We start from the raw sequence: 25,091 nt of genomic DNA, 5'->3' as shown, positions 1-25,091 counted from the left end.
GTATAAACGGCAATGCCGAAGTAATTGCATTCTTCCACGATTTGTATTATTTTTACGTGTTTTATATGTAATTTTTTGTTGTAACATTTTCTCTTGTTGAATACAGCTTTTAATTACTTTAAGAACATCGTGATAATATCGCTTCGAATGTTTCATACCTGATATCATTCTTGCTCTTCTCGAGCGTTGAGAAACTGTGGATCCTTGGATCGCTTTTACTTTTGTTTTCATCTTTAGAATGTCATCTTTAATAAGTTGCAATTTACGACGTAACATCCGAACTTTTAAATTAATTCGATTTTGTTGAGTAATTTTAAATTGTACACTTCGTCTCAACATTTGTATCCGACGAAGATTTCGGGAATTTTCATTAGAACGAAAAGTACTATTTTTCCGTAAATTTCGAATTCGTAGTTTCGTATCAATACTTTTGTTTTCTCTGAAAGTTTTCTTTAGCCGCAATTACTTTATTCGTCGACAATTTCTTAAATTTTCAGATTCTTTATAATCTTCGTCACTTCGCAAGGACGACATACATTTTTGTGTTTTAATATTTTCAAGTGTTCTATAATTATCATCTAGACGTAATTGAGACACTCGTTGTTTATTTTTTACTTCTTCAGATTCTTTATAATCTTCGTCACTACGTAAGGACGACATGCGTTTTTGAGTTCGAATATTTTCAAGTGTTCTATAATCATCATCTAGCCGTAATTGGGTGACTCGTACTTAAGTTTTTTGATATTCGGAGGCTCTAAAATCTTTGTCACTTCGCAATGATGCAATTCTTTGTTGAGTTTTAATATTCTCAATTTGTCGATATTAGTAAACATGGTGAACTACGACTTTGAACTTTTCCTTTTCTTTCACGATAATTTTTTTTTTTTCTTTCCATTTCTTTTTTGTTCTCATGTCGATAGACAGTATCTTTTTGCTATTTATCAATGTCCAATCGCTCTATGCAGACGAAAATTCGATTCAATAATTTTTATTTATTTACAAAAATCCGATTGCTCTATGCAGACGGAAATTAGATTTAATTATTTTTATTTATTCACTAAAATCCAATCGCTCTATGCAGACGGAAATTAGATTCAATAATTTTTTCGCTGAAAAAAGAGACCAACTTCTCTTTTATACTACACGACAACACAATGATTTTACGCTACAAAAAATGATTCTAATAAACTACGATGAATTGATAAAGATATGGATAATACCGAGATTTACGATGAGTTAGTACTACAATACAATGTACATAATTAGTCACAAAAATATCAATATTTACTTACCTTTTTAAGAATTTTTCAACAAATAAAAAACAACACAATGCTATCACACTATTTCAAAAAATAATTCACGTTATAATAAAGAAATAATAATAAATTTGCTTATAACCGGAATATTTTATGTGAAACTAATACCTTATACACGTTGATCTATTGCTATAATCACGTTGTTTAGATCAAATTCCATAGGGTATAAGACTAGTAAACAAAGGACATGGCTGTGTGTTATTCTTATCTATAATGGTTTTAACGTTTTCTTTATTTTATTCATTGATAGGAAAATAGAGTTCAGCGAAATTCAATATTGCAATGGTTAATCACTGTGATAATTGAAACCAATTTTACTAGCTCGGTAAATTGATCATTTTACAATTTTACAGATTTTTGCATTTATATTGATGGTTAAATCAATATCTGTCACATTTCGCTTTTATTAACAGACCGTACTTGTATATCGATTCAATCGATCGATAATTATTGATTAGTGTTCATGCACTGGCCGCATGGCAGCGCCACTAACTAATTCTTTCGGCAATACTCAAACGCATATAGATTGAAATGATTATTTCCTTACAATATATTTACCATGATATCGTAGGTTAATCAATCATTACTCAAGTGCACTTTGACCTAGATGGCATCTAGTTGCATTATAAGTAACTTTTGTAGGAATTTGAGACCACGTGTTCATGAATGTTTTTATTGAAGCACGTGCAGTCTCAATTTGGTAAGTAGTGTATATGTAAATTTTATTGTCGGTTAATAATTAATGATAAAACATGTGTAATTATCATCATTTATTAACTTTTATTTGATTTTATGTTATTAAGTAATAAATGAACAATTAATTGTAAGTGTTTACTGTCTTTATTCATCATACAGAAATGTGTACATGACATAGGTTATTGTCACACGTGTGACACTTTTGTACACAAATGATAAAGACATTAAATACTTACAATTAATTGTTAATTTTTACTTAATAACATGAAATTCAATCATAAACGATGATTTATTTTTTTTTTTTTAACAATAATTTACAATTTATATTTCAGATTAGTCTAAAAAAAATGGATTCTCAAAGTAAGTGATAATTTTTTTTTTTAAATAAATAATACATGACTAGAGAATTCATTTTTAACTTCCCAGTGGGAAGTTATAGTAATTTCTTCTGACGAAGAGATAGGACTTGGAAAAGCCGAGGCGGGACGAACCAGCAAGGACGGCGAGGTGCATCAGAGCTGCCTTGTAAGGCTGGCCCTTCTACGCAGGATTAATCTTTCTCCTACACTCCCGCATCTCAATCCTATTCCCAACACGCGAAATCAAACTTCGCCGAAATCCCTGTGATATCGGGGCTGTTAAAGATTTCGCAGATTAACTTGCATCACTGCTACACGGCCGCGGCACTACATTGTCGAGACCTAGCGGTGAAGCACATAGATGTTTCCCTGATCCAAGAACCTTATTGTAGGGTGGGAGAGGTCTTGAAGGGAGACGCCAAAGGCGGATCCTTTATAAGCAGTAAAGGTGATAGGGACCCTAGGGCATGCGTTTTCGTGAGACGAGAACTAAACTCTGTGAGGGTCAGCCAATACTGCACAAGGGATCTGGCAGCAGTACAGGTGAAAATAGAGCTGAGAAGGGAGCCGATTAAAGTCGTTATCGGCTCGGCATACCTCCCCTATGACTCTGTTGAATCACCACCCACTGAGGAGGTCAAACGACTCGTGAAATACTGCCGAAGGACGAACTGCGAGCTCATATTAGGATGTGATGCTAACGCTCATCACACCTTTTGGGGCAGCAGTGACACTAACGAGAGAGGGGCTAGCTTGCTGGAATACCTCACTCGGCACGGCCTGGAAGTCCTGAACAGAGGGCACAAACCTACGTTTGTTACCTCGGTCAGGCAGGAGGTCATCGACATAACTGTCGCTACGGCGAAAATCTATGATTTCGTCAGGAAGTGGGAGGTGGACGAAGAGGAAACTCTGTCGGACCACCGGCGCATTAATCTCACTCTGACAGGAGAAGTGGGCAATGTGGAACCGCAACTCCGTAGGGACCCAAGAAGCGCTGACTGGGGCCTGTTTAAGCAGGAACTAGAAAGACTTATGGGGGAACCCGGAACGGAAGGGCGTGTAGGGTCTCCGGCCGGCCTCGATAAGGCAGTGCTGGACCTACATGACGCTATTTCAGGGGCCTATAGTTGCTTATGCCCAGCCAGGGTGATGCAGGAGTGCAGGAGAGTCTCATGGTAGAACAGGGAGCTTGAAAAGGCTCGCAGGGAAACCAGGAGACTCTTCAACAGGGCAAAAAAGCTCAAGACAGATCAGATATGGACTGAATACAAAACCTCACGGAGAAGATTCAGGTCTATGATCAAGTAAGTAAGGAGGCAAGCCTGGAGAAACTTTTGCGAGAGACTGGAGGCCCTACCTGAGGTAGCCAGAATCCGCAAGCTGATTATTACCCCCGGCAGGAACGTGGCGCTCCAAGGCCGAGAATCTCCGGAGGAAGAGATGATCGACGACCATCAAGGCATACTGGAGCTCCTCATTAAAACGCATTTTTCGGGATCGACCCCGGTGCGAGAAACCACAAGCGAGGCTGATAGACCAGGTGGGCTCGTAAGGGCCGACTAGGAAACCGCCAGGCGAGTGGTGACCTACGATCGGGTAAAATGGGCAGTCGGTACCTTCGATCGCTACAAGAGTCCAGGCACGGACGGAGTCTATCCGGTTCTGCTGCAAATGGGCGGGGAGCGACTATGGCGCAGACTGGTACATATTTACCGATCTTGCCTTGCCATGGGTTACATACCTAAGGCTTTGCGGACGGTCATGGTGGTATTGATACCCAAAATGGGGAAGGACCACTACGACTAAGCAAAGGCCTACAGGCCCATAAGTCTAACCTTCTTCGTCCTAAAAACGCTGGAGCGGCTTGTGGACTTTTACTTTAAAGAGAGCGCATTGTGCACCAGGCCCTTGTGCTCAGCACAACACGCCTACCAAAGTGGCAAGTCTGTAGAGACTGTCCTCTATGACCTCGTAGGAGGCCTGGAGAGAGCCCTGGAGACAGGCAGGTCGGCAATTGGGGTCTTTTTAGACATAGAAGGGGCGTTTGACAACACACCCTTCAAAACTATGAGTGAGGCAGTTCAGAACTTCGGAGCAGACGTCACGCTTGCACGTTGGATCATGAACTTACTCGCCAATAGAACGGTCATCGCCTATTTAGGAGGTTCAGAGGTTCAGTGGCCAGGGGCTGCCCGCAGGGAGGTGTCCTATCTCCCCTGCTGTGGACCCTGGTGGTGGACGAACTTCTTACAAACCTGAAAAAGGCGGGCTTCAGCGTTCAAGGCTACGCTGACGACGTAGCTATCACGGTCACAGACGACGATTTGGGAAGTCTGTCCCTCAGGATGCAGACGGCCCTCAACGTCGTTGAGAGATGGTGCCAGGTTTGGGGGCTCAGGGTTAACCCAAGCAAAACTGAATTGGTTTTGTTTACAAGAGGAAGGAGGACTGATTTCAGGCCTCCCTCCATCTTTGGCAAACAGCTGAAATGTTCGAAAACAGTGTGCTACCTTGGAGTAACCTTAGATAGGAAGCTCTACTGAAGGGCACATGTGGCCAAGCAGGTCAAGAAGGCCACGGCTACCTTCTGGACCTGCAGAAGAATGTTCAGCGTCACATGAGGTCTGAAGCCGAAAAAAATAAAATAACTGTACACAGCTGTTGTCATTCCCCAACTAACCTACGCCTTTATAGTATGGTGGACCTCCGTCAGGAGGAACGCCTGCAGGAGGCAACTAAACAAAGTCTATAGAGCGGCACTGCTGGGTATAACAGGAGCCCTGAGGACGACCCCAACCCTAGCTATGGGCTGCCTACTGAGCATCCCTCCGCCGGAACTGATGGTGGAGGTGCTAGCGAAGAGGGCGGCCATCCGCTTGAGGAGCCATAGACAGTGGATGTGCTTTCGAGCAGGGCATGTGGCGATCCTGGGCCCGGAGGACCCCACGGGACCCAGTGGCAAAAAGGTCGATCGCTGCCCCAGGAAGCTAGAATTCTCACCCGGATACGAAGTCATCTTCATGGACAGACGGACCTGGCTGGAGGAAGGCGAGGAATCGCTCACTCCTAAGGGGCCTGTCTGGTACGGGGATGGGGGGGAACGAAGTTCAAGGGGGGAGAGGCCGGAGCCGGAATCTGGTGCGGGGGACCACGGGTGGAAGAATCTTACACCCTGGGCCAGGACGCTTCCGAGTTCCAGGCAAAAGTGTACGCAATCCTGTTATGCGCTATGCATATCACCAGAAGAGATTGCACTGGGCAGCATATCTATATCTGCAGTGACAGCTAGGCTGCCTTAGCGGCTCTTTCGCAAGTGGCTACCTGTTCAAAACTCGTGGACCACTGCAGAAGGGTACTTAAACAAGCGGGATGCCGCAACAAACTGAAGCTGCTAAAGGTACCAAGTCACTGCGGTATACGCGGCGACACCGAAGTGACAGGATGGCCTGTATTGGCGCCAGCGGCGGAGGTGACAGGGGCCAAATGAAGATTAACGCTCCCGGGGAACTAGTGAAGGCGCTGGGGGACAAGTGGATGCACAAAAGATTCACCAGCTACTGGGCGGAAACCTCGGGGATGAGGCACTCCAGAGCGTTCGTCAGAAAACCCACAACTCAAGTGAGTAGGGACCTAATCGAACTGGATATAAGACGGCTAAGAGTGGCCGTGGGCACCGTCACAGGGCACTGGCTAACTCGACGTCATATGAAGATGCTGGGACGTGGAAAGGAATCCGCGTGCCGGTGGTGTGGTGAGGAAGAGGAGACGCCTCTCCACATGATAAGGGAATGCTCGGGGCTAAGGGAACCCAGGCAGCGCCTGTTAGGGAAACTTGAAACCGACGCACCCATTCTCGAGACGGTCGGGACGGACAGGCTTCTGCAGTTTTGCTACGAGGCCGGGCTGTACCAACCCACAAACACCTAAGACCGCCCTTACCATAAGTTTGGACCCAGTACAATGGCCTCGTGGCTGAGTGCAGAGGATGCGGGGCAGTTAAAAGAGAAAAAAAAACTATCGATTTATATACTAGGTCTTCTATTTATTTATGTATATATTTATTCTTTTTTTATGTTTTTTATCCAATTATTTATGTATCGTTTTTTTTGTATATTCATTTTTTATTTATTAACTTATTAATTCAATTTATTGTTATGGATATATTCATAGATTTATTTATTTATTTATTTATTTGTGCATTTCTTTTAAATTTATTCATGTATGTTTTTTTTATTTGTATATTTATTTGATTTATTTACTTTTTTTAACTTCCCAGTGGGATGTTATAGTAATGGGTCCGACTTTGCGATCTTTTGAAAAATATGAATATCAAATGTTTAGAATAATTGTACAGAAATATGATGACAGTATTTCATAGAAAAAAAATTTTTAAAAAACGAAATCAGCAATAAAGAAATTTTAAACTTGTGTTGGGATGGAGAAAATAGCGTTGATGATAATAAAATAGTCAATGATTATTGTTAATAATAAGAAATTGTGTTCATAACGATTGAACATTGTTAATAACGAATGATTATCGATCATAATAATATTTGAATAAAAATTTTTTTAATTGTTATAAACAATAAAAATAGAGATCGATGCAATATATTTGAATTCTTTCAACGCGAAATTTTTTCTTTCGCTAAAAAAAAGTTACTAACCGTACGACATGAATGGAAACTCATTCTTTTCGTTTATAACAATTAAATCTGTTATAAACAATGAAAAAAGAGATCCATGCGGTGTATTTGAATTTTTCCGACGCGTAATTTTTTCTTTCACTAAAAAACAGCTACAAACCGTATAACATGAATAGAAACTCACTCTTTTTGTTATTAACAATTGAATCTGTCTTAAACAATTGGAAACGGGTTTGATGCAAGGTATTCATGTTTATCTAACGGGAATTTTCTTTCACTATGAAAGCGAAGGTCCTGACTATGTATTATGATTAACAACGGTTTTTTTTCTATAACAATTAAATTGTTGTAAAGGCACAGAAAATTAATTTCATGATAAATTAAAAATTATTTTTGTTCTCTGTGTATTATTCATGCCTATGAATTTATTTGTATTTTTTTAATATCATCACAGATCAATACCTATTCGTAATAGATTTGTTTAAACTACGAAAATACCATTTAATACTTTTTCCGATCAATCTATTACTATGTAATGTTATTATGCATATTGGCGCGGATATAGTCGCTGGAAGCTGTTCGTCGTGTGTAAAAAATCTATTGATAGTTTACGGCATTTAACATTAAAGAAGCTTAGCATGTTAAAAGTGTCCCCACGAATAGCGCACTTGGATTTACGGTATATAAACAATACTTAACCATGAAAATTGATGCTGCTTAATACAAAATCATAACATACCGTTTGGTTAATCAAAAAAGTCTACCGGTTCTTTTCAACTGAATCCTTATTCCTTATAACACAATGTTTGCTTAGTTAACGATCTATTTGCCAAAAACTCAAATTTTTTTGATAACTCTTTGGTTAATGGTTTATAATAAATTTAATTATAGTTAATAGCTATTGTATATGAGGGTATACTTTGCTACACAAAATTTAGCAATGTTCTTGCAATTAATGGTTAGTTTATTTCTAAACAATGAATACAAGCATATAGTTTTTGATTCAATGTTCATAAGCAATATTGTAATATCGACGTAGAGCCCGGTACTAAATACCAGATGTTAACAGTCAAAATAATTTTAAATAAAGCAACACTTTCTTCTGTTAGTTTTAGAGGCATTAATTAATTATGAACATTGAATATTGGTGTTTTATATTCTGATTTGTCTTATGTTATGCTGATTTTTCGAAATATTCCAGACTTCTACTTCAATACAGCTGTTATGTATAAGATGTTGGTGTTGTAAGATCTTCATTAATTTCTTCCATTTTTTTCCGATTATTTGAGCGAATTGATGTTTAACCACCGAATCCGTATAGCGTACATTCCCTATCTTTCAATGCGTAAACTACATCTTTGTGACAGTTTTTCATTTGGTATGCTCGGTGTAAGTTATTGCGTCATAAATCACTTTTTCGAGGAATACTTCTAAAACTTCACGGGTCTCTTCAAAGGTTCATCCAGAAATATGTTTAACACCACCTCGAATGGCGAAAGGATGGATTGCAGGTTTCAGGATATGTTAGATGTTGTCCTTTTCCTCCCTTTCCACGTCCAGTCATAATGAATTACTAAAAGTTATCTTTGTAGTAACCTCGAAACAAGACAGAAAGACTAGTACTGATGTTTGTTGAATAATTAACGAAGAGAATAAAGAGTGTGGCGATGTCAGAATCTCGGTCTATTGTCAATATTGTTTAGTCACTATAGAGTATCATTAGGAAAATTGTAATAATTTATCGTATTCTTTATAATTCGTATTCACTTCATGTCTTCACATTGTTACTGTATATCATTGCTGTCCGAGATGGAATTGACGTTGACTCATCGATATGCGTGAAGGAGTTCTTGATTAGTTAAGTACCGTTTTTCGACATTTACTTCCATTTTGAAATAAGATTTATTAAAATAAAACAACAATAGCAGTATATAAATAGATATTTCCCAATCCGAATAAAAGAAAAAGAGATGTGGTTTTTTAAAGTAACCTGTTGACAACGTATATTCACAACCGTTCTTCAATCTTCTCTTGTGGCAGTGCTGGTGCTTCCTCGATGATAAGATAAACCTATAACAAAAATGCAAAAAAAAAAAAAAGTATCATGTATTTCGGACAAATTACTGGAAAATTTACGTTTCTTCAGTAATTCCAGTACTCCAGTTTAGATAGTGTACGGTAGTAACTAGTGACTAGTAACTAGTAACTGTCGATTCATTCTAGAGTAGGCTTTTGAATTTATTTATTATTAAGTTAAGGCCGTAAGAGCAGCCGTGGAGTTGTGTGCCCATCCTGCTACTTTCTTGTGACACTATACTATTATTGTGTCATGGTTGTCTAGGATAATAAACAAAAACTAGTAGTGAACAGTAACTAGTGTAAAGTAGTGAATGTTCAGCGATTACAAGCATACTGCAAGTGGATCATCATTAAATACTCGAATGTACAGCTTTCCTAGATTTATTTGCTTCAGTCCAAATGGTCCACGGTGTTTATCACTTTTTACAAGTAAATATTATCATTAAATTATTTTTCATATCCATGATTTGGAAACGGTGGTAACTTTTTGTTCAGCAGCATTTGAACTATATGATTACGCATAATTGGTACATTATATGGCATTTGGTTCTCTGGTTCTTTTTTATAACACAATAATGTTGCAAAATAGATTGAAAATGCTCCACAATCTATACCATTATTTTGTTCCTGTACTTTATGGAATATAAACCTTTTATTAAATCTGTACAAGGTATCTAAGTAATCTATTTGATCTTTTTCCAAGTAATTCTTATTTAAACTGTCGTAGATGTGTACGTTGCCATTACCGTCATATTTTGTACAAATCCAGTGACCTACAATGTTGACACCAATAATACCGCTATAAATAATCTGAATATTATTTTCAGATCTAGGTATTGCTTGTAAATTATGTAAAAATGCACCTATGTATCCTACATCTTGTGCGAAATTATATACTCCGTGGGCAGTTAGTTTTCTATTCATTATTTCATGAAATAAATTGTATGTTTATCAGATAAATAAAATCTACAATAAGACACTTCTTGACATTCTGCGATTGGAATATCAAAATCATATGGTACGTTATTATCATCTATATTGTCATAGACATTCTCAATATCGTTTGATACAATAAAATCATTACTAATTATGCTTTTAGTTTGCTTATCATCTATATCATCATTATCAATATCCATTGGAAATTCATTGATATTTTTATTATCACAGTCCATGCTCATATCGTTACTGATTGTCATTTCACTACAATTGTCATTTGTAGTTGTGCTACTTACATTAGTGCTGTTAGAATTGTCAGTGGCATGCACAATAATATTATCATTATAAATAGCATATATTGGTTTATGATAGGTGAAATATGATTCATATACTCCACATTGTAAGTTATGAATATTAGAAAAAATGACATCAATTTGTGTATTCAATGATGTAGTAATACTATCTGGTGGCAATTTCGGTAATAGTTGATATCGTTTTAGACAAATGATCAGGAAATTATTAACTTCCCAGTGGGAAGTTGTAGTAATGGGTCCGATTTTGCGAATCGCTAATTTTAACATATCTCCACGTTTTAAGGTCCCGCGAATCCAATACGACCGTTTTCCAGTGGACGTCTGTGTATGTGTGTATGTACGTATGTACGTATGCGCGTATGTGCGTATGTGCATATGTGCGTACGTACGTTCGGAATTATTTTTCGCCTCGATTATCTCGAGAACAAAAAATGATATTAATGTGGGACCAATTGCATTCGACGCGTAATTACGTAACTTAGAACTGAAAAAGTTTTCAGGAAAATCGGTCCAGCCATTTCTTTTGCAGAACCAAAAAACTAGCAAAAATGGAAAATAACCTGAATTTCTCAATTTATAAATTGTACCATTTTTTCGACAAAATTATGAAATCATAAAAAAAATATGAATATTAAATAATTAGAATACTTTTATGAAAATATGGTGATAATATTTCATCGAAAAAAAAAATTTTACAAAACAAAATCAGCAATGAAAGAATTTTAAACTCGTGTCAAGATTGCGAAAACAGCATTAAAGACGCTATAATAGTCAATAATAGAGAATTGTGTTTATAACAATTGAACATTGTTACTAACAAGTGATTATTGAAAATAGTAATATTTAAATAATAAGTTTTCAATTCTTATAAACAATAAAAATAGGAATCCATTTTATGTATATGTGTCCTTTAACGCATAATTTTTTCTTTTACTGAAATAAAGTAACTAACCATATCAAATGAATATAAACAGACTCATTTCGTTTATAACAATTCCATTTGTTATAAAAAATGGAAACGGGTTCTATTCCAATTGTTTTTTTATTTTTTCCACTGGGAAGTTTATCGTGTGGACCTTTCGGGTCGCACTCAGACCACTGCAGAGCACTGATATTCTTTTTATATATATTTGTTTGTTTATATATTTATGTATATATATATATTTTTTTCTTGTTCATTTTTTTACTATTATTATTATTGCTATTTTTTCACCTTTATAGGCAGAGGGGAGAATGAAGGGGCTCACCACACTCCAAAAGAAAGAAGAAATGGGAGAGAAAAGAAAGAAAGTGAGAGAAGAGATGAGAAAAGAGGAGGCGCTGCTCGGGGTGGAGTCTGAGAAAGAAGGAGAGGTGGAGGAGGAAGGAGAGGACGGAGAGGAGGTAGAGCTAGAGGACAGGAAAGAGGTCGAGGTCGTGGAAGAAGCGATGCAGGAAGAGGAAGAGGATGGGAAGGCTACAGAGGGCGTCAAGGCCGTGGCGGCGGCGTCACACTCGTCCAGCATTTTTATGCATAATATTGTAAATAATAATAAATGATAATAATAACTGTGACATTTTTAATAATAATAATTATCATTATAGCAACAAAACATGGTTTTTTTTTATTTTTTCCACTTGGAAGTTGGTCGTGTGGACCTCTCGGGTCGCACCCAGACCACTGCAGAGCACTGATATTTTTATCCGGAGTGTTTTTGTAAATACTGAAATAGATATAAAAAGTATAAACACCATATTCTCGTTAGAGTATAGTCTTTTTTTCATTAAACATATGCTAAATGTAATGTTTTTATTATTCTACACCGCAACTAAACATCCCTTTAGTTATACCATGATTAAATGAACGTTTTTCACTGATATTAAGTATGGAGACTGTCGTCTTTAATTCTGTAATTTATTCAGGAGTTAGGTATATTTTGTATAAGGAAAATTGCTGTGGTATATCTTGTGGTCTTGACAATTTCCATTCGCTCCACCCTGTCCCCAATCGATTTTTGCAGTATATTTCTATAATAGCTTGACATCCTTCAATGATTCTGGGGGGTATTTTGAAAGTACATGAATTGATGTACAGGAAAATTTTATGTTTCAGAATGATAATAAGCAGTGTCCAGTGCTTCTGGTAATTGATTGAAATCATCCAGAGGTCATAAGTACCGAGTTCAGCTGATTCTGTCTATTTCCGGTACCCCCCAGCAAGGGGAGTCGTAAAACTTCTTCTATCTCATTGAATTCCGTACGTATTTTTACAAATGTCCGGAAAGTTCAATGGGTGCTTATTTTCTGTCAATAATCGATTGATAAATACATTTGGTAGAGCACTAGTCGAACTTTGATCACTCGCTCCATCAGCGGTTGCTGTTGTTAACTCTGAATTAATGTCACCACACTCATGACAGTCAGCATCATCACAAAGACTTATATTGGTTTGTTCACATAGAGTTGCCTGACTATTGTCTTTAAAAAACGAAGTGCTCATTTCTCCAACTAGAGCTTTGCAATGACATTTAACTTATTTAAAGCTTCTTAATTTTTCATAATTTTCAATGTAAATTTTCGTTTTCATACATGAAGTAAGGTACTTTTCTCTGAGTCATACAGATTAGCTTGTACGTCATAATTCAATATCCTAATTTTCCTCATTTGACCATTTGTCAAACTATCTTCGACTTTCAGGGCAGGTAGTACCATTTAGGTTTACCGTGTTTTATAGATGCGGGCAGGTGTTTTCCGCACTTCCAAGATTTGTGATTTCGAAAGGATAATGCACAACCGACGCAAGACTACTTTACCGTTATTTTTTTACATTTAAATTCTTGACTTCATTTTATTTGTCAAATTGCTATGATTTATGCATTAACAACTGACAGTATAAGAAAACAACGACTGTAGGACTTCGTTCTTGCCCATAAATAAAGAATTTTCATTTTTATTTAGAGCCTATTCAAGGGTTACGAATGAGTTTAGACCAAGATCCCTTAAGTAGGTAGTAGTGTTGTGCAGAAAATAATTTTCACCTTCACTGTCGTTTCCTTGCCGCCCTTCAAAGTAAAACAGTATAAATACTGAACATTTTCAGATCATGTTTATTTACATTCAAGTTGTTTCGAAAGTCAACATCATAATGAAATACAGTACCAGTGAACATGTCGATATGTATACAATGTATGTGTCGAATAATTTCAACGTGGAAGAAGCAGCACAAGCGTATACTAAACGTTACCCAAATCGCAATGTCCGTAGCCGAAGACTATTTTAAGAGCGTCGAATGGGTTCCACACAACAGGAAGTGTCGTCATGGATCGTTCTAAAGTCGGTGGACCGAATTCACGGCATCGTGATCGAAATGAAGATGCTGTATTGGAACATTTTCTAGTTGATCCAGAATCAAACATAAACAGAGCTGCAACAGAGTTGGATATAAGTCGATCTAATATCCAACGAATTTTGAAAAGCATGAGAATGCATCCTCTCAGAAAAGACCGAGTTCAGGAGCTGTTGGAAGGAGATTTTGCACCTCGATTAGAGTTTTGTAATTGGATTATAAATGAAGAAACACAAAACACAACATCATCATTCATCAAAAATATTTTATTTACGGATGAGTGCACGTTTCATAACGTTGGATGTTATAATCATCAAAACTTCCATTATTGGTCAGAAGAACATCACAGTAGAATGATTTAAATGTAGGAAAACTGGTCACATCAAATCACAATGTCATGGAAAACCGTCTGCAAAATATTTAAAGAATTGCAAAAATACATATGGTTGTCCTAAGTGTAAGGATGAGGGACATTTTGCTAAAGACTGTCCGAACTCAGATGCTAGTCAGCAGGAAGATAAGTCATGCAAAAAAAGCAATAAAAAACAGTAGTAATAGACGTGCCCTTATCACAGTAAGTCTGTCGTCAATAAATTCCCTAAATAATTCTCCTGAAAACTGTTGGTATCAAGATTGTGCTACAACTCAGCACATGAGTTCACGTAAAGAGTGGTTTAAGGACTATATTACTCTCGATCAACAATCTATGATTATTATTGGTGATGCAACCGAACTAAAAGGTATTGGCATGGGTGATGTTGAGCTTGAAACTCTTAATGGTCAAACCTGGCGAAAGATAGTCTTAAAGGAAGTAGTATACACTCCAAAAATGTCATTTAATCTTTTCTCAGTAAGCTCTACATTGGACAAAGGATACACACAATCAGCTGATGCAAATATGTCAGTCTCCAAGAACAGCAATGGTAATGTTGGTGCAATAGCATTCAGAGAGGGAAACCTCTACGAAACGCAATTTCGCAGAGAGTCAGAAAGATGTCTCGTCAATATTTCCTTGAGAAAATGGCATGAAAAACTCGCACATCAAAACGTTGCACACGTGCGAAATGTATTAAGACACAATGGAATTTAACGTTAAGATTATTGGAATAAATATGTATGTCCAGGATAAACCTACGGGAAGCAGCACAGAGTATCGCATTCCTCAAACCAAAAAACGTTAACAAGGCCACTTGATCTAGTACATGTAGATCTATGTGAAATGAATATTCACTCATTAGGAGGAGCAAAAAATTTTTTACTGTTACGACTTCTCACATTTCAACACTGAGTACTTCCTAAAACATAAGAATTAGACGGCTGCAAAACTAGAAGTATTTTTGAGGTTAGTTGAAAATCAATTTGACACGAAAGTCAAAGTATTACGATCGGACAATAGCACTGGAATGAAGCAAAGTGATGTACAGAAAATTCTGGACAGTCTTGGCGTTTTTCATAGCAAATCCAGAGCCTACGTGCTACAACAAAATAGACGTATTAAAAGGGAAATGAGGACTGTAGTCGAAGCTGCCAGAACTGTCATACATGCTGCAGGTCTGAGAGAAAATCTGTTGGGCGAAGCAATAAATTATGTCATATTTACAATTAATCACACTGGTACTAGCACAGTAAAAGGTAAAAGCTTAACTGATCTGTGGTTTGGAAGGAAAATAGACATGAGTAAATTAAAATCTTTTGGTTTTGACTGTTACGTATTGATAGAATATAATAAAATCAGAAAGACGGAAAAAAAATCCACCGAAAGTTCATTTGTTGGCTATGATATAGATTCACCTGGTTTCAGAGTTTTCATCAGAGAAATGAATGATGTCGTAAGCTCAAGCAATGTAGTGTTTGATGACAAGAATGACACTGAAAGTCTTACTGATCTAGAAATGTTTTCGATTGAAGTAAATACTGAAACATCTGACAATGAAAACTCAGACATAAATTCGGAATATGAAAGCTTTAACGCTGAAGATCTTGAAGATGACGATTGGTCTACAAGTCGAGAAAATTAAAGCGAGTCTGATAGCTCGGACAGGTTTAACTAATAATGTCAATGATATTTCAGTCGCTGACGCACTTAAAGACGAAAATTGAAAGAAGTCGATGTCAGAAGAGTTCGAGTCACTGTCAAAAATGAAAACATGGACTTTGACTGAGAAACCTAAAGACATCACACCTATAACTTATCGTTCGGTGCTACGCAAGAAGGATGATGAAAAATATAAGGCAAGACTCGTTGCCAGAGGTTTCGAACAGAGAGAACGTAAAGATTATTTTTAAGTTTTTAGACCTGTTGCTCGTATGATGTCAATTAGGTTAATCTTGAGCATAGCTGCATCTGAAAGCATGAAAATAATGACATTCGATGTGTAAACTGCTTTCCTACACGGTAAACTAGATGAAAGAATATTCATGTGTCAACCAGAAAGTTCTGATGACAAGTCAGGTCTCGTATGTGAATTGAGGGAAAATCTTTATAGCTTGAAGCAAGCACCAAAGATTTGGAATGCAACGTTCTTAGAATTTTTCAAGTTTCTAAATTTTAGATCCACTGATAACGATCCATGTGTTTACTATAACAAGAACAGGAACATAATAATTGTACTACATGTAGATGATGGTCTCATAGTCTAGCAACATAAAACCGAAATGCTGAAAGTTTTAAAGAAGCTTGATAAAAAGTTCGAGATGACTTACGATACTGAAAAAACAACAGCTTTTTATACCTCGGAATGCCAATTTAAGTGTCTGAAAACAAAATATATGTAAGTCAGTCCAAATATGCAGATAGAGTTATACATCGTTTCGAGTTTGGGGATCTGAAACCCGCACACACACCTATTGAAAGAGGAATGGTCACAGATCCTGAAAACTCCATAAATGATAGTCCCTTAGATAAGTCAAAGCCGTATAGAGAAGCCATTGGCAGTCTGCTTTACCTTACCACCATATCACGTCCATATATATGCTTCTCAGTTAATTACCTGAGTCGTTTCAACAACAAACCAATGAAAAGTCACTGGAAAATAATTAGACGTGTCCTTCAATATGTCAAAGGGACAACGAAGTTTGGAATATGCTTCAATGGAGATAAAAGTCTGTCTGTATCCAGTGACTTTGATTATGGTGGAGATTCAGAAACTGGACATTCTACTAGTGGAGTTCTTCCACTGCGTGGGGGCCCTATAGTTTGGCTCACTCAAAAACATTGCACTGTATCAAACTCAACCGCTGAAGCTGAGAATCGAGCAGCAGTATTAGCCAAAGATAAAGTCTGCTGGATACGAAGACTAGCTGAAGAATTAAATCAATTACGTACGAGCCAGTCTACATCACACTACATTGACAATCAGTCTGCTATTCACATGCTGAAAAACACTCACGAAGGAAAAATCACAAAAGGGGAGAAACACATTGAGATATCTAGAAAGTTTATCCAGCAGCAAATTAAAACTACAGTAGCACCAGTTTACGTCAGAAGGAAGGATCAACTCGCAGATATCCTGACTAAGCCTCTACTCCGTAAGCACTTTAAATGTTTGAGGAGTAAAATAATTAAGGAGGAGTGTTTGGAGTAATTATTTTCTTTTATGTAAATAAAACTTAAGGAGATGCGCATAGCGTTCAAGTCAAGTCTGAGTCTGTAGTGTCAGGAAAAATTATTTTTTTCTTTGATCTCATGAATGTTATTGTAAAGGCTGTTAGATGTAACAGCAACTATTGAAACTAGGAAAAAGGTATTACTTCTTTCTGTCTGGCAAGTCAGGTCTTTTTTATTTCTTGTCTGCTATGTTATATACTTTTTTGTTTCTTTCTATGTTGCAGGCGCTTTTTGTATTACTTTTGTATTATTTTTCTTTTAAGTTACATCTGTGTTATTACTACTTGTAATAAATGAATTAAGATTAGACAACTTATTTAACAAAACAAAAAAACCTCACTTATACAAAAAGGGAAAACAAATTGACATAAAAAAATTCATCAGTGGATGAAACTGCAGTTGGAGCGAGAGTCAAAAAGAATCTGAAGGGGCTGGAAGAAATATTCGTGTTGAAAGATGGTTACTACCGGGCTTCCGATAGTTACTCCTCCGTCTCTGCCTGAACCGCTAGGGCAGTTTTCAATTCACCGACGGGGGAGGAGGGATCGGTTTCGAGGACACCCGCTGCTTCCCCCTTTGAACGAACGCTCTTCGAGTTTAAAGTCTTCTCCGATTCCTCGAGACATTTGAGGGCCAATTCCAGAGCTTGATTGGGATTTAAAGGAGGGGGATTAGAAGCGCAGTTTGGAAAGAATGGATAGGGTAAGCCATTTCCTTACAAGCCTCGAGTTTGTTGTAGGCGGGTTCAGTTGCAGGAGACGCTCTGCGACTGCCCGAAGAAGTGGACTTAGGTTCCGCGAACGAAACCTTGCGGGGGTTGTCTCCTTCTGAATGTTTCGAGTCCGGTTTGGGCTCGGGTTTTGATTCTGACTCTAATTTGGGCCCAAAGGATTTGCTTGTAGGGCCCGGAGTAGGGGATCGCGAGGAGGGCCGGCGATGAGGAGGGAGTAGGGAGAACACGAAAGATTTCTTCTTTTCCCGTCATTGGTAGTATGGTTCGCGGTCACGCCGGATATGATGTACATCATACCTTGAATGGTGATGCTCCCGGGAATCTTCTCCGGAATGACCATCTTAGGAGCGGTCCTAGGAGTCGCTGCGGCGTGCAGCGTAAGGATAGTAGTCCTCCGCGAAATGTCCTCGTGCGTAAGACCCTCGACCCACTCGTTTATAGAGGTCGTCGAGTGTCAGCTCATGGAGTTCCACACATCGGTTAATAGAAATCCGGAGGGCTTCAGGCAGGTTGTGAAATAGGATTTTAAGAGCGTCCTTAGAGAGTTGGCGAAATAGGGCTCGATTATCTTGGCCGTTGTCCATGACTGACTGAAAAGATGCAAGGATGTCCTTACTTTGATAGTGTAAGTCCTTAACGGACCCCTCCCTTCCTCTCCAAAGACGATGTATCTAATTCATAAGGAAACCGATTTGGTCCCTGGGGCGATACTCTTTTCGCAGTGTGTCCAAGATTTGCTGGACTGAAGTCAAGTTTTGATCTTCTGAATATCGGCGCGCGGGCCCATGAATACGTTTGAGAACATGAGCAACGTAACTTTCTTGGTTCTTGCGGGAACTATACAAAGTTGTCGGGTAAGCGCTTTGTCAAATTCCTCATACGTAGGTGGACGACCATCTCCGTAGAACTCTGATAGAGAAGAGGGAAAATCTTTCGTAGGAAAGTCTGACTTCTCGATAGAGCGCGTATTGTTGAGAGTGGTCTCAGGCCATTGCTCCTGCGTGCCATAGTCGGCCGCGCCAGAATCTTGATCGTGGCTAGCAGTCCCGTGCTCGTGTTTCGCATTGCTAGGATTCATTTCCTTACCGTAAAGGAAACTTACTATTCCAGTAGTGAAGCGGGTAGTGTGCAAGAGAGCTATTTACAGATGTATGCTTGAACGAATATGGATAGCATGCATAAAAGCAGGAAGGATACGAAAGGTGTATGTCGTCCAGAGCTTGGGGCAAGCGAAATGTGAAGAATAAGTAAACTTAGTATTAACTTACAACTAAACAATTGATATGAAATAGCGAAAAGAACTTTTTCTTGGGTTATGATCGGTGCTTAGTTGTGGTTCGCAGTGTCTAGAGCTTAAGGATGGCTAGCAGCGATCTGGAAGCGCGAGGGAGAAAAGAAGGAAAAGAAAAAAAACGAAAGAAATGGAATTGTCCAGCAACTCTGATTTCCGGTTTCGTAGAAAAGTATTTAAAAGTCACTGACTGAAAAGAAAATGACATAAATAACAAAAGATTTTGTTGATAAGGAAATTTTATCGTTAGCAATTTAGTCGGAAATGTTAAGCAACAACGTTTATTTAATTAGCAATAGTGACAATCCGAAATTAGTTAGTTAGTAGTTGTTATTATTAGTAATATTACTATAATAATATAATGACTATTTTACGGTTATATTATTGGTATAATCAACCCAGAATTAATCTATTATCTTACACAGAAAACTCAGATCTAAAGTTTCGAATTAGTTAGTGAATAAGCGAGAATACGAATATAAATTTATATTCAAAGGAACTCGTTTAGGGGTTCTGTTATTTGGTGTGTTTTTTTTTCTTTTTCTGACAATAAATTTAGAAAAGAGCAAAAATAAATTTTATGTGCAATTAAATTAACTCTTCATCGGTGAAACTTCTGTGAATCTGGTTGATTCTAATTCAATTTTAATCATTATTTGTTTATTGTCGTCATCATTATCATTACAACATAATAAATATTTCACTTATTCAACTATTTTTTTTATTCTTTTGATTATGGAAGCATACATACGCAAGCGCGTATGTATGCGTATGTACACCCCGGAATATTTTTACAAACTCCAACAGATTAAACTTTCGTTCCGAAGAAAAAGTAGGAAAGAGATTTGTCGATGAATCGATAATTAAGAGAGCGTGGAGTAGATCGATGATTTTTTCATTTTCCCGATGTCGATAACTTAGGCATTTAGGACTGGGAGATGAAGATTTCTACTCCTCAAAAATATTAACTCGCCGGAAGTGAATATTTTATAGAAAAATAGAGAAGGCGACAATACTGATGAAGTCAATTGATTAACGTCGCGGCTGAGATAGATGAAATAGCATAAAATCTTGAGTCATGATTTATGATTTATGTAGTAGCATAAAAGACAAATTACCTGTACTTGAATTAGGAGGTATTTAATCATGTATGATTGGGGATACTTGAATAATACACGAATATAACGTGGTAATTAATTATCAGTAGATAAACGAGTTGGTTAGGTTAATTTGTCAATAAATGAATGAACAAGAAAGTGTTAAAGTTGTGGGAGGCGGAGCCAGTTGGTGCCCGATGCACGGACGTATGGAGTTTGCCGCTTAACCGAATGAAAGTGGGCGTGGCATTGCCTTTAAACCTCTAATTCTTCTGAAAATTAAATGAAAGGACAAGATTCAGTGACCTTCTGAAGCGGAAAGTTTAACTAAATGATTCATTCAGACTCTAAAATTTTCAACGATGTATTAAAGATTATTTTGTATGATAATTTCAAGGCGAGAAACTAAAATTGAATTCCCCGAGGGGCGGGCATTGACTTTGCTCAGTAAGAATCCGAGTTAAGGCTTTGATAAAGATTTTAGAATTTCCAAAAATGCAAGAAATAACTTGTTGAAGGTCCTGTATAACTAATGGAACTGAATAGGACCCTATTTGAATTCAATTTTTAAAAATATGAGAGGAAGAAAGAGCCACGGATGCAGCCTACAGCTGAGAGCGGCGCGATCCGACGGCAACTGTTTCCCGCGTTCAAGCGTCGTCACCTTTGAAGGGACTAAAGAGAAAAACTAGAAGGTGAAAAATAATAATTTTGGGACCAATAGGCCCCCCCCCTCTGATTATTAATGGAGTAAATTTTGCCCTTAAAAATCAATAAACCTTGAAGAGTTATTCGAAAGAGAGGCTCGCGACAAGGAAATTCCAAGTCGGCGGGAACTTTTTCAATTTTAATTATCAAAATGATAAAATTTAAGAAAGAAAACTGTGCCAAATAGAGCCAGAAATATTTATGGGAGGTACGCGATTGCCCATTTAACGACCTCCACTTCCAGCAGATCTAGTCCTGAAGCTTTTCCATTCTTAAGCGTTCGGACGACTTGTTTGAGTTCTTCTTCGTTGAACGGTGCTGCATCGTTAGTGTTGGGTAGGTTGAAAGCGTTTATCTTTATCCTGTACCGCGCGTCGCGACACAAGCTTGCTCAGTCAAAGGAATGCCTTGTGCTCCTAAATCGACTGGATGCTCGAGTGAGCCCTATAGGCAGGATACTCCAAATCCGGAACTGCTTGGTGAACCTCACTCAACCAAAAATGCGCAGCCCCCCCTCCCCCGGGCCCCGCATTCTTAGCATAGACAAAGTATCTTTTGACCTCTCGCAATGGGGGTCTGCTGTCAGGGCTCGACAGCGGGTCTCCGCAGAGGCAACTGATGCCAATAATAATAATAATAATAATACTAATCACAATTGCCAATCACGAGCAATTATCAAATTTAAACTACTTAAACAAAAAATTGTGAATTCGATGATAAAAAAATAACAATCAACTGTAATTTGGTAGTAACGTACATATATTGTTTGTAGAGATTAGATTCGTTAATGAATAGTGTAAAACAGTACCTACTTTAATACATTTACAAAGTTCAAACAGAAAATCGATAAGAGATATAAGAATAGGATTAACAAGAAGCATGTACAGACTTACATCTATTTGGTACAGAGTATTTTTCTATCGCTCTTACACATGATTTCAAACTGGGTACTTTAGACAAACTTTCTGGATTACCAAAATATTTTATAACTGCATTTTATTTCTAATCAGTCCTCGCTGCATACGTTTCTCTGCTAGAATGCGCAGCTAAATCAAATAAAAAAGAGAACAAATAAATCAGAAAATAAAAAAATAAATAAGAAAAAAAATAGCTAAAACTGTCAAAATTTACCTAGAAAACGTAGTACCAATGAAACCATTAACATCCCAACAACTAAACGATTTTCGTAATGCAAAAATCTGTCACATTTGTAATAAACCATTTTCACATGATAAAACGAAAGTACATGATCACTGTCACCTTACAGGTAATTATCAAGGCGCTGCTCACGTTAATTGTAATTTAAATTATCAAAATTCATGCATAATTCCAGTCATTTTTCATAACCTCTCAGCATATGACTTACATTTTTTTGTTAAATCATTGGCTACATCATTAAAAGGTTATATGGAATTATTACCTGTCAATAAAGAAAAATACATAGCAGTTACATAAACCGTTGATCAGAAAATTTTCTGCGAAAGAAGGAAAGAAGAAATAGTTGTTAAATTATGATTCATTGATTCTTTCCCATTCATAAGCAATAGTATTGAGAAACTTGCATCATTTTTAGATAATAACGCAGGCTCAATTACCCAAAGTTTCTCTCTCAAGCCAGACAAATTATAATGAGTAACTCGTAAAGGTGTTTTCCTATACGAATAAATTGACAGTTGGGAAAAACTTGACGAACGATAACTACCTGACAAATCAAAATTCTATTCGACACTTAACGATTCGGACATTTCCGATAAAGATTACTAACAGGCACGCCACGTTTGGAATCAATTTCAACTAAACACCCTCGGTGAATATTCAGATTTATATTTAAAAACGTTCTTCTGTTAGCAGACATTTTTCAAAATTTTAGACAAAGTTGTCTCTACATTTATGAGTTTGATCCGTTACATTACTACACTGCACCTGGATTAACTTTTGATGCTATGTTGAAATATACAGAAATTGAACTCAAACTCTTAGACAATGTAGGAATGCTCAATTTCATAGAAAAAAGTATGAGAGGAGGAGTGGCACAATGTTCAAATAGATATGCAAAAGCAAATAACCCGTATATGTGTAATGATTATAACCCTAATGACAATGTATCATATCTCATGTATTTCAATGTAAATAATTTGTAAATGAAATATTTGTATATGAAATAATTAAAAATATCTCCAAGGATTCTTCAATCGGTTACATTTTTGACGTTGATTTAGAGTATCTACAAATCTTACACGAGCATCATAAGGACTTGCTATTGTGATGGCAATAGTAGCAAACTTATGACGACATTATTACCTAAACTGGAATATGTAATTCACTACAGAAATTTAAAACAATGTCTCAATTTAGGAATGATTGCAACCAAAATCCATAGAATCCTTAAGTTTGATTAATCCTCATGGATGAAGAAGTATGTAGATCTGAATACAGATTTACGAAAAAAATCTAAAAATGATTTTGAAAAGAATTTCTATGAATTGATGAATAATGCAGTTTACGGAAAAACAATGAAAAAGGTTCAGGAGTATAAGAATTTAAAGTTTGTTACCCAGTGGGAAGGTCGGTATGGTGCAAAAAATCTCATTGCCGCTCCGAAATTCCACAATAGTATAATTTTTGACGATGACGTGGTAATAATAGGAATGGAGCAAAAAAATATATATTTTAATAAGCCGATATACGTAAGATTTGTAGTTTTAGATCTTTCAAAAATATTTATTTATGATTTCCATTACCATTTTTTTAAAAGACAATTTACATACAATCAGATAAAGTTATTATACACAGATACAGATAGTTTAATTTACCAATTTCTCAATGCTGATATTTATGATTGCATCAAAGATAATATGCATAAATTTGACACCTCAGACTATCCACCAAATAACCGCTTCAATATTCCATCAGTTAATGAAGAAATTGTAAGTCTTATGGAAGATAAGAATGAAGGTAAAATAATAACGGAATTCATTGGTCTCAAAACCAAAATGTATACATTCAAAGTCCGAAATAAAAAAAAAAAGACAAACATAAAGCAAAGGGTGTCGAAACTGCAACAATAAAATCTCTAACATTTGATGATTACAAAAAATGCTTACTTAATCTTGAAAAATTATGTAGAACGGAATATCATATAGTCAGCAGGAAACATAAGGTACATACAATCAGTAGAAAGAAATTAGTATTAAGTTGGGAAGATCATAAAAAAGTTCTTTTAGCACAATCAACTGATACACTACCTTGGGGTTACGATTCATGTTGAATAGTGTTTATTAATTATTGTAAATATAAGATTTATGTAAAACTTATGAGAAAGAAAATTTATTTAATAAAAAAAATATCATAAATTATTGACATTAGTTTGAATAGGATTCATCTTTTACAAATAATATGACAAAATCATCTTCATTCTTATTGGTCTTATTTTTTTAAATTTCTTCTAACATTCGTTTCTTAATTTCATCAAGACGTTTAATTTTTTTTTTTCTCTTCTAATTTGTTGCTGTTCGTCATGAGTTAAAGGTATCTTTTTAATATTAGCAGCTTCATCTTTCGTATTACATGATAATTTTTGAGCATCACTATACATATTGTCAGCCATTGTTTCTAGCTCTCCAGCTGAAGACATTTTGACAGTCATTGTTTCTAACTCATCAGTTAGAGAAATTATAAATCTTTTATGTTAATCCAGCTATTGTGTGTTTTATCGAATCCTAACCACTTGACAAAAGCTTGATCACTACGATTTTTCAGAACTTTTTCTACCAAATAAATGTCAGGGTATCGAACCTTCGTCAATTCTTCTTCATAAAAACCTCCTTCAATCGGTTGATCTTGATAGTCGACAAGCTTGTAGGTTACTGGATCAGTGTTCAATACTTGACTTACATTAAAGATTTCAGTTGTCCAATTAGGGGTGTATCCCTTCTCAAAGACATGCTTATATTTACTTATGCGTACTTTGTCCTCAACCTTAAA

General features: G+C 36.8%; 1 protein-coding gene across 1 annotated transcript; it reads left to right on the top strand.

The window, feature by feature from the left end:
- Window positions 1-16,529: 16,529 nt before the first annotated feature.
- LOC118071562 (secreted RxLR effector protein 161-like) lies at window positions 16,530-17,255 on the top strand. The gene has a single exon (XM_035090746.1). It carries the CDS (start codon window positions 16,530-16,532, stop codon window positions 17,253-17,255), a length of 726 nt encoding a protein of 241 aa, XP_034946637.1.
- Window positions 17,256-25,091: the final 7,836 nt, after the last annotated feature.

This window comes from Chelonus insularis, unplaced genomic scaffold (assembly GCF_013357705.1).
Source record: "Chelonus insularis isolate UGA/USDA-ARS -01 unplaced genomic scaffold, ASM1335770v1 contig_86_pilon, whole genome shotgun sequence".
NCBI lineage: Eukaryota > Metazoa > Arthropoda > Insecta > Hymenoptera > Braconidae > Chelonus > Chelonus insularis.
The sequence above is the reverse complement of the archived record's forward strand: the minus strand, read 5'-3'. Positions and strand labels throughout refer to the sequence as shown.